The sequence below is a fragment of the Schistocerca nitens genome, chromosome 6 (genome assembly GCF_023898315.1).
Source record: "Schistocerca nitens isolate TAMUIC-IGC-003100 chromosome 6, iqSchNite1.1, whole genome shotgun sequence".
Classification (NCBI taxonomy): Eukaryota; Metazoa; Arthropoda; class Insecta; order Orthoptera; family Acrididae; genus Schistocerca; species Schistocerca nitens.
Window position 1 is genome coordinate 421,285,827 of NC_064619.1, and position 11,043 is coordinate 421,296,869.

At 40.8% G+C, this 11,043-nt stretch overlaps 1 protein-coding gene across 1 annotated transcript in view; it reads left to right on the forward strand.

Moving 5' to 3' along the window:
- LOC126263113 (lysosomal acid glucosylceramidase-like) overlaps window positions 1-8,978 on the forward strand; it is a 135,035-nt gene extending 126,057 nt beyond the window's left edge. The window contains exon 11 of the mRNA XM_049960121.1: window positions 8,664-8,978. Coding sequence (XP_049816078.1) covers window positions 8,664-8,763 — 100 coding nt within the window. The 3' untranslated portion in view covers window positions 8,764-8,978. The remainder of the gene's footprint in view (window positions 1-8,663) is intronic.
- The last annotated feature ends 2,065 nt before the right edge of the window (window positions 8,979-11,043 follow it).

The following is an 11,043-nucleotide window of genomic DNA, read 5'->3' on the forward strand; positions in this document are numbered from 1 at the left end:
GATAGGGCACAAATTCAGACTGGATAAGGATGGGGAAGAAAGATGGCTCTATTCCATTCCATCTAATAGGGAGTCAGAGTCTACTAAAAATATGACAGATGTGGTAAAAAATACTGCTGCTTTCACAGGTGAGGACCACTTACTCAGCTGGAAACACATATGGTAGGATTGGAGTATTGAATGATGGATGGGTGGTCCATAGTAGAAGACATACATTTAATATGGTACTATGTAGGGGTAGAAATGACATTAGGGTAAACCAATACTGTATACAGACTGAGTGAGTGATGGAATTCAGAAGGCCATTCCTCTTTCCTTCTTCTTCTTCTGTAGTGGTCAATCCAAGGATTGGTTTGCAACAGCTACAATGTCAGCTTGTCTCCATTCTGTGCGTCTTTCAGCTTATCTCTTCATTTCTTTATAGGTGTCACATCCCACATCTTTCACGATTTGATCCATGTACCTCAGTCGTGGTCTTCCTCTTGGTCTTTTTCCCTCGACATATACCTGTATGATTGTGTTCAGGGGTCCTTTATGTCTTAATATATGGCCTGTAAATTGCACTCTTCTTTTAACAATGAAACTCCAGAAGCTTCTCTTCACACCTGCTCTTTCCAGAACCACTTCGTTTGTGACTTAGTTGATACATTTTATTTTGAGCATGCGTCTATAGCACCACATTTCAAAAGAATTTAGCTTCTGGTCTTCCTCTGTCCAAAGAGTCCATGTTCCACACCCATAGCATGCCACACTCCACACATATGATTTCAAAAATCTTTTCCTGATTTCAAGGCTGATGTTCTTAGATGTTAAGATGTTTTTCTTCTTGTTAAAAGCAGCCTTTGCTTGAGCAATTCTACTTCTCACTGCTCTGCCTTGCTCCTTCCATCCCTGGTAATATTACTGCCCAGGTAAGTAAATTTATCAACTTGTTCAAGCAGTTCATTGCCTACATGAACTTGGACTTTCACTCGATCTTTTTTGTCGCATGCCACTACTTTTGTATTTGTTTTATTAATTCTCATATTATATTCTTCCCCCATAACTTTATCCATTCTATTCAGTAGGACTACAAGATCTTCTTCACTTTTAGCCAGGACAGCTATATCATCGTCATATCTTATCATATCTATTCGTTGGCCATGAATTACTACACCTGTCTGTGAATTTTCCCTTACTTTTTTCAGCGCCTCTTCAATGTATACGTTAAAGATAACAGGGGATAGTGCGCAACCTTGTCAGACACCTTTCCGTATCTGCACCTCTTCTTGTTTTGTCCGTCCACGGATAACTGCTGCCTCGTTTTTGTACAGGTTCCATATCATTTTTCTATCTTTATGGTCTATTCCTACTGTTTTGAGTACCTCAAACATCTTATCCCATTTAACATTATCAAAGGCTTTCTCTACATCTACGAAAGCTATGTATGTTGTCAGGTTCTTATCTAGTCATTTCTCTATTATTAGTTTTAGAGCAAATATTGCTTCTCTGGTTCCTCTATCTTTCCAGAGTCCAAACTGGTCTTCAGAGAGTGTAGCTTCGACTTTTTGTTCTATGCATTTTAGGATAATTGAGGTTACTATTTTAGAGGTGTAACTAGGCTGAGCATCCTATAATTTTCACATCTTGTAACATTTGTCTTCTTTGGAATGGGGATCATAATGTTTTTCTCAAAGTCTGTAAGAATTTTACCCTGCTCGTACATGTTTAAAACAAGATTATACAACTCCTGATTCAGTTTTGCTCCTCCAGGTTTCAGAAGTTCAGCTGGGATATTGTCTATACCAGGCGATTTGTTGTTTTTCAATTTTTTCAGAGCTGGTTGAAACTCTTCCTTTAATGTAGGTTCACCTATGTTGTGTGCATCTACTTCTGTTTCTTCTTCCATGATGTTTTCAGACAGTTCTGGTTCTGCTGCTTCTAAAATACCAGTTTTTATTTTTTCCCTGCTGCTTTGGATGTCATTGCAGCCCTCTGTATTTGTTTTCTTGCCTGTTTGTAGTTGATAGTGATTCAGTGTATTTTCGTTTTTCAGGTTTGTCGAATCCCATTTACATGTACTTCTTTTTTTAATGTTCTTGAATTTTAGTTCAGTCTTCATCATTACGAGTACGTGGTCACTTTCCACATCACAGCCTGGATATGATCTGCTGTCCTTAACTTGGTTTTTAAATCTTTGCTTCACTAATATGAAGTCAATTTGATATCTGTTAATGTCACCAGGCATTTTTCAAGTATATCTTCTTCTTGGATGATGATTAAGGAAGGTATTTGTAATGCAAAGTTTATTTCTTTGACAGAATTCTACAAGTTTATCTCCTCTTTCATTTCTTAATCCTAATCCAAAATTCCCTGCCACATCCTCTTCTTTACTTTCCCCAACAACGGCATTCATATCTCCCATGATGACAAAGTTTTCAGCTCCTTTAATTCTGCCAATTACTTCTTCAAGGTGGTCATACATCATGTCGATTTCATCATCCTCGTGCCTCGTAGTTGGCATATATACTTGGATTATGATTATGTCTCTTGGTTTAGTTTCCAATCTGACATAAATTATCCTCTCACTATGTTGAACAAGCGCTCATGAACCATGGACCTTGCCGTTGGTGGGGAGGCTTGCGTGCCTCAGCGATACAGATGGCCGTACCGTAGGTGCAACCACAACGGAGGGGTATCTGTTGAGAGGCCAGACAAACATGTGGTTCCTGAAGAGGGGCAGCAGCCTTTTCAGTAGTTGCAGGGGCAACAGCCTGGATGATTGACTGATCTGGCCTTGTAACATTAACCAAAATGGCCTTGCTGTGCTGGTACTGCGAACGGCTGAAAGCAAGGGGAAACTACAGCCGTAATTTTTCCTGAGGACATGCAGCTTTACTGTATGATTAAATGATGATGGCGTCCTCTTGGGTAAAATATTCCGGAGGTAAAATAGTCCCCCATTCGGATCTCCGGGCGGGGACTACTCAAGACGACATCGTTATCAGGAGAAAGAAAACTGGCGTTCTACGGATTGGAGCATGGAATGTCAGATCCCTTAATCGGGCAGGTAGGTTAGAAAATTTAAAAAGGGAAATGGATAGGTTAAAGTTAGATATAGTGGGAATTAGTGAAGTTTGGTGGCAGGAGGAACAAGACTTTTGGTCAGGTGATTACAGGGTTACAAATACAAAATCAAATAGGGGTAATGCAGGAGTAGGTTTAATAATGAATAAAAAAATAGGAGTGCGGGTTAGCTACTACAAACAGCATAGTGAACGCATTATTGTGGCCAAGATAGACACAAAGCCCATGCCTACTACAGTAGTACAAGTTTATATGCCAACTAGCTCTGCAGATGATGAAGAAATTGATGAAATGTATGACGAGATAAAAGAAATTATTCAGGTAGTGAAGGGAGACGAAAATTTAATAGTCATGCGCGACTGGAATTCATCAGTAGGAAAAGGGAGAGAAGGAAACATAGTAGGTGAATATGGATTGGGGGGAAGAAATGAAAGAGGAAGCCGCCTTGTAGAATTTGGCACAGAGCATAACTTAATCATAGCTAACACTTGGTTCAAGAATCATAAAAGAAGGTTGTATACCTGGAAAGAATCCTGGAGATACTAAAAGGTATCAGATAGATTATATAATGGTAAGACAGAGATTTAGGAACCAGGTTTTAAATTGTAAGACATTTCCAGGGGCAGATGTGGATTCTGACCACAATCTATTAGTTATGACCTGCAGATTGAAACTGAAGAAAGTGCAAAAAGGTGGGAATTTAAGGAGATGGGACCTGGATAAACTGAAAGAACCAGAGGTTGTAGAGAGTTTCAGGGAGAGCATAAGGGAACAATTGACAGGAATGGGGGAAAGAAATACAGTAGAAGAAGAATGGGTAGCTCTGAGGGATGAAGTAGTGAAGGCAGCAGAGGATCAAGTAGGTAAAAAGACGAAGGCTAATAGAAATCCTTGGGTAACAGAAGAAATATTGAATTTAATTGATGAAAGGAGAAAATATAAAAATGCAGTAAATGAAGCAGGCAAAAAGGAATGCAAATGTCTCAATAATGAGATCGACAGGAAGTGCAAAATGGCTAAGCAGGGATGGCTAGAGGACAAATGTAAGGATGTAGAGGCTTGTCTCAATAGGGGTAAGATAGATACTGCCTACAGGAAAACTAAAGAGACCTTTGGAGAGAAGAGAACCACTTGCATGAATATCAAGAGCTCAGATGGCAACCCAGTTCTAAGCAAAGAAGGGAAGGCAGAAAGGTGGAAGGAGTATATAGAGGGTTTATACAAGGGCGATATACTTGAGGACAATATTATGGAAATGGAAGAGGATGTAGATGAAGATGCAATGGGAGATAAGATACTGCGTGAAGAGTTTGACAGAGCACTGAAAGACCTGAGTCGAAACAAGGCCCCGGGAGTAGACAACATTCCATTAGAACTACTGATGGCCTTGGGAGAGCCAGTCATGACAAAACTCTACCATCTGGTGAGCAAGATGTATGAGACAGGCGAAATACCTACAGACTTCAAGAAGAATATAATAATTCCAATCACAAAGAAGGCAGGTGTTGACAGATATGAAAATTACCGAACTATCAGTTTAATAAGTCACAGCTGCAAAATACTAACGCAAATTCTTTACAGATGAATGGAAAAACTGGTAGAAGCGGACCTCGGGGAAGATCAGTTTGGATTCCGTAGAAATGTTGGAACACGTGAGGCAATACTAACCTTACGACTTATCTTAGAAGAAAGATTAAGGAAAGGCAAACCTACGTTTCTAACATTTGTAGACTTAGAGAAAGCTTTTGACAACGTTAACTGGAATACTCTCTTTCAAATTCTGAAGGTGGCAGGGGTAAAATACAGGGAGCGAAAGGCTATTTACAATTTGTACGGAAACCAGATGGCAGTTGTAAGAGTCGAGGGGCATGAAAGGGAAGCAGTGGTTGGGAAAGGAGTGAGACAGGGTTGTAGCCTCTCCCCGATGTTATTCAATCTGTATATTGAGCAAGCAGTAAAGGAAACAAAAGAAAAATTCGGAGTAGGTATTATAATTCATGGAGAAGAAGTAAAAACTTTGAGGTTCGCCAGTGACATTGTAATTCTGTCAGAGACAGCAAAGGACTTGGAAGAGCAGTTGAACGGAATAGACAGTGTCTTGAAAGGAGGATATAAAATGAACATCAACAAAAGCAAAACGAGGATAATGGAATGTAGTCAAATTAAATCGTGTGATGCTGAGGGGATTACGAGGGCAGTTCAATAAGTAATGCAACACATTTTTTTTCTCGGCCAATTTTGGTTGAAAAAACCGGAAATTTCTTGTGGAATATTTTCAAACATTCCCGCTTCGTCTCGTATAGTTTCATTGACTTCCGACAGGTGGCAGCGCTGTACGGAGCTGTTAAAATGGCGTCTGTAACGGATGTGCGTTGCAAACAACGGGCAGTGATCGAGTTTCTTTTGGCGGAAAACCAGGGCATCTCAGATATTCATAGGCGCTTGCAGAATGTCTACGGTGATCTGGCAGTGGACAAAAGCACGGTGAGTCGTTGGGCAAAGCGTGTGTCATCATCGCCGCAAGGTCAAGCAAGACTGTCTGATCTCCCGTGTGCGGGCCGGCCGTGCACAGCTGTGACTCCTGCAATGGCGGAGTGTGCAAACACACTCGTTTGAGATGATCGACGGATCACCATCAAACAACTCAGTGCTCAACTTGACATCTCTGTTGGTAGTGCTGTCACAATTGTTCACCAGTTGGGATATTCAAAGGTTTGTTCCCGCTTGGCTCCCTCATTGTCTAACTGGACACCATAAAGAGCAAAGGAGAACCATCTGTGCGGAATTGCTTGCTCGTCATGTGGCTGAGGGTGACAATTTCTTGTCAAAGATTGTTACAGGCGATGAAACATGGGTTCATCACTTCGAACCTGAAACAAAATGGCAATCAATGGAGTGGCGCCACACCCACTCCCCTACCAAGAAAAAGTTTAAAGCCATACCCTCAGCCGGTAAAGTAATGGTTACAGTCTTCTGGGATGCTGAAGGGGTTATTCTGTTCGATGTCCTTCCCCATGGTCAAACGATCAACTCTGTAGTGTATTGTGCTACTCTTCAGAAATTGAAGAAACGACTTCAGCGTGTTCGTAGGCACAAAAATCAGAACGAACTTCTCCTTCTTCATGACAACGCAAGCCCTCACACAAGTCTTCGCACCTGAGAGGAGCTCACAAAACTTCAGTGGACTGTTCTTCCTCATGCACCCTACAGCCCCGATCTCGCACCGTCGGATTTCCATATGTTTGGCCCAATGAAGGACGCAATCCATAGGAGGCACTACGCAGATGATGAAGAAGTTATTGATGCAGTACGGCGTTGGCTGCGACATCGACCAGTGGAATGGTACCGTGCAGGCATACAGGCCCTCATTTCAAGGTGGCGTAAGGCCGTAGCATTGAATGGAGATTACGTTGAAAAATATTGTTGTGTAGCTAAAAGATTGGGGAATAACCTGGTGTATTTCAATGCTGAATAAAACATCCCCTGTTTCAGAAAAAAATGTGTTGCATTACTTATTGAACTGCCCTCATAGATTAGGAAATGAGACACTTAAAGTAGTAAAGGAGTTTTGCTATTTATGGAGTAAAATAACTGATGATGTTCGAAGTAGAGAGGATATAAAATATAGACTGGCAATGGCAAGGAAATCGTTTCTGAAGAAGAGAAATTTGTTAACATCGAGTATAGATTTAAGTGCCAGGAAGTCGTTTCTGGAAGTATTTGTATGGAGTGTAGCCATGTATGGAAGTGAAACATGGACGATAACCAGTTTGGACAAGAAGAGAATAGAAGCTTTCGAAATGTGGTGCTACAGAAGAATGCTGAAGATAAGGTGGGTAGATCACGTAACTAATGAGGAGGTATTGAATAGGATTAGGGAGAAGAGAAGTTTGTGGCACAACTTGACTAGAAGAAGGGATCGGTTGGTAGGACATGTTTTTAGGCATCAAGGGATCATAAATTTAGCATTGGAGGGCAGCGTGGAGGGTAAAAATCGTAGAGGGAGACCAAGAGATGAATACACTAAGCAGATTCAGAAGGATGTAGGTTGCAGTAGGTACTGGGAGATGAAGAAGCTTGCACAGGATAGAGTAGCATGGAGAGCTGCATCAAACCAGTCTCAGGACTGAAGACCACAACAACAACAACAACATGTTGAACAAATCCTTTTACTCTTAAGCCCATCTCTTTATTGAGGATAATTCCCACTTCTGCAATCCCGGGATTGTCTTGTGCTGTTCCAGTGTGTATGATTCGGTAATCCCCTGACCAAAAGTTGCCAGCGTTTGGCCATCTCATTTCTGAGACTCCCAGTACATCAATATCCATTCGTTTCATTTCCATTTTCAAGTTTTCCAGTTTACCACATTTAAGAAGTGAGTTGACATTCCATGTTGCTATCCTTCTTACATTAATGCTTTTGGATTTTGGTATCTCTCTAGTTGTCCCCACCCGGAGATCCGAATGGGGGACTATTTTACCTCCGGAGAATTTAACCAAAGAGCTTTCCATCATAAGCTGTTGATACTTGGGATACCCGCCCGGGTCTTTAATGGAGTGGTTTCCCGTTGCCTTCTCCATTCTATGCTGTTGGCCACCTTGTGGCTCCTCCGTCTTTAGGAGCAGTTTCCCACCCCAAGGGCAAGAGAGTGCCCTTCCTTCTAGCCACTCATCTGCCTTCCTCCAAGGCCGTTGGCACTTGATAGAAGGTAATCTCCTTATCCCGGGAGATATTCGGCTCAGTAGAAGTAGAGGTTGGAAATGAAAGACCCCTAGCCCTCGAAACCTAATAGCGTCAGGGTCGGAAAAGAACAAGAGTTGGCCGACATAAAAAATAATTGGAAGTTTTAGTGCAAGGTGTTGTGAGAAAGTGAGTCCTTACCTTCAAATGCTAGCAGTGGTATGGGGAATGTGCAGAATTTAGAAGGGTAGAGATGAAGAATTTGTTTGGAGAGTTCTTCGCCATCACTCTTCTTGGTATCCATCCTTAGATTTCTAGCCTCTCTCCCACTAATTCTCCTTCTCTTTTCTGCTCACAATCTGCAACTGTTTATGTATTGGTACATTGGAATCCAGATTGGGGTTATAGTTTTTCTGCTGAAAAGACAAGCAATGCTCCATAGAAGTCGAATAATGCAGAGTATTTTTGATATATTCATGGAGAAGGATGGATCATCCAGTCCTTTTGTTTCATTTTATGAATTGAGTTTGTAACCTTGATCTTGAATATATTATGTGTGAAACTGGGAACAATTTTTCCTATAATACCAACATTGCTTTGTCGTAGTCTGATACAAGTAATTTTGTACAGAGGGTTTAACAGAATTTTGAATGACTGGGATTTATGAACTATGAGAACAGCTATAAATGGGATATTAAATTTTACACTTAAATCCTAACTGTATGACATCATTGCAATTATGCTTTCTTATCAATGCAACCAATAATTAGAAATACTACTTAGGTATTTTTTAAGTTCTATATGCACTTAACAATCTGGTTGCTCTTTTTCAAGATACTGTTTTAGGTAAAAATATATACTGTTATAAAAACAACATTTTGTTTATTGTACCTTTTTAATTTTTTTTTCCTTCTAGGAAAAACAGTGATACAAAGATACAGCTTGTGGATCCAGACCGTGGCAACATTGATCTTACCATCCCAAAGCGATCTTTCAATTCTCTTTTGTACTGGTAATGTGCTTAAAGAAAGACTTAAAATGTGGGATAACAGAGATAAAGACCAAATGTGCTCAGAAGTAAACTATTTATTGAGTGTTTTTCGTTATAAAAATGTTAGACTTCACTCTTTACTTATGAGATGCAAAAGACTGTTATTAATGTGCATGTAGTCATACAATGTTGTACTAGGACAGTAAAGTACAAAATACATTTTTAGTACTAAATAATAAATGTAGCCTTTTTCTTGACAATAAGAAAACCAGAAGTATAATCTACGACTGCATAAATGCACGTAAGCAAACTGACAACCTTCAAGAATGTGCTGTTATATATCAATTGATTAAACTCAAAAGTACAGTCAAAATTAAGTTTTCAACTGAAATATGTTAAAAAATGACAGAAACCAAACTTCTTGGCTTAAGCATGCAAAATAAATACAACTCCAGGACAACACATGTGGAATAAGATGATCATAAAATTGCCACTGAAGTTACTCCATAAATAAAAAGAAATGGAACCTGTATGGCACAAAACAACAGCCTATCATTTAGATGTGCAGATGGACCACATCTCCAAGAAAATTTAATCTACTGTTTGCAAAACTCAAATTCATTTTATCCTGGCAAAAGCCACTGATTCAATGAACTATTAAGCTTTTGTCCGCATTTATTTTTACTTAAAAAACAAGAAATTTGTACATAAAATTTCCCAGAAAAAGACAGCAATAGTATAAATGCAATTTCTAGCTAAGATGGAAACATAAAGAGTTTAAAATTAAGCTTTTTATTTTATTGTATAGCATATATTAAGAGTTTTTTAATCAACCATGTAGGAAAAGATAGATGGCTACGTAACGTAAAGAAGACACATTAAGTTTTAGACAGGCATGATTAAAAGACAAAGACACTTACACATAGCTTTCAGCCCCAGACTTCATCAGCAAAAGAGAAACATACACCATTCATACACACAAGCAAGCACACATGACCGTCAACTCCGGCAGCCCGGGCCCAAATGCAACTATCATGTGGAATGGAAGCAGCAATCTGGAGAAGTCAGGGAAGGGGAAGGCATGTTAGTGTAGAGATTGGGGGGGGGGGGGGGGGGGGGAGAGTGTAGGGACTAGAATGCCAACAGATGCAGCATCAGGAGGTTGTGGGGTAGGGAGGTAGCAAAAAAAGGAGTGGAAAAGAAGTGGGGAAAGATGTGCATGTGCATTAGTAGAGGGTGGTGAACAAAGAGGGGAGACAAGAATGGAGAGGAAAAGAGGACAGAGAGTGTGGGAACTGTTGGCTGGTGGGAGAGGGGACAGTATGTTACCGTACGTTGAGGATTGGATAATTATGGGAGTGGAGAATGTATTGTAAGGATAACTCTCATCTGCACAGTTCAGAAAAGCTTGTGGTGGAGGTGAGGATCCAGATGGCTCAGCTAGTGAAGCAGCCATTTAAATCAAGCATGTTATGTTCAGCTGCATGTTGTGCCAGAGGGTGATCTACTTTGCTCTTGGCCACAGTTTAGCAGTGGCCATTCACCCTGGTGAACAGCTGTTTGCTAGTCATACCAATATAAAAAGCTGTGCAATAATTGCAATAGAGCTGGTAAATGACATGGCTACTTTCACAAGTGGCTCAGCCCCTGATGAGATGGATAAACCTGTGATGGGAATGAAATTGTATGATCCTTGTGGCAAGGGCTTGGGATTGGGAATGGCATAGGAATGGACTAGGGTGTTGTGGAGGTTGGTTGGGTGATGGAGCACCACTTTAGATAGGATGGCAAGTATCTCGGGTGGGATGTCTCTCATTTCATGGCACGATGATAGGTAATCAAAGCACTGGTGAAGGATGTGGTTCACTTGTTCCAGTCCAAGGTGGTACTGGCTGATGAAGAGGACACTTCCTTGTGGCTGGTTCTTGGGAGTGGTGGAAGGACTGGGAGTGTGAGGAGAAATGGCATGGGAGATCTGTTTGCAGACTAGGTCTGGGAGATGGTACCTCTCTGTGATGGCCTTGGTAAGACCCTCAGCGTAATGAGGGGGGGGAGTTCTTGTGTCTTTTTATACACTGTTCCTGGGTGGCCAGACTGTATAGGAGGAGTTTTTTGGTATGAAAGGTATGACAGCTGCCAAAATGAAGGTACTGTTGGAGGCTGATGGATTTTATGTGGACAGAGGTGCAGATGGAGCCATCAGAGAGGAGGAGGTCAGTGTCTAGGAAAGTGGCACGCTGGGTTGAGGAGGAATGAGTGAAGCACATGGGAGAGAAGATGTTGAAGTTGTGAAAGAATGAAGATA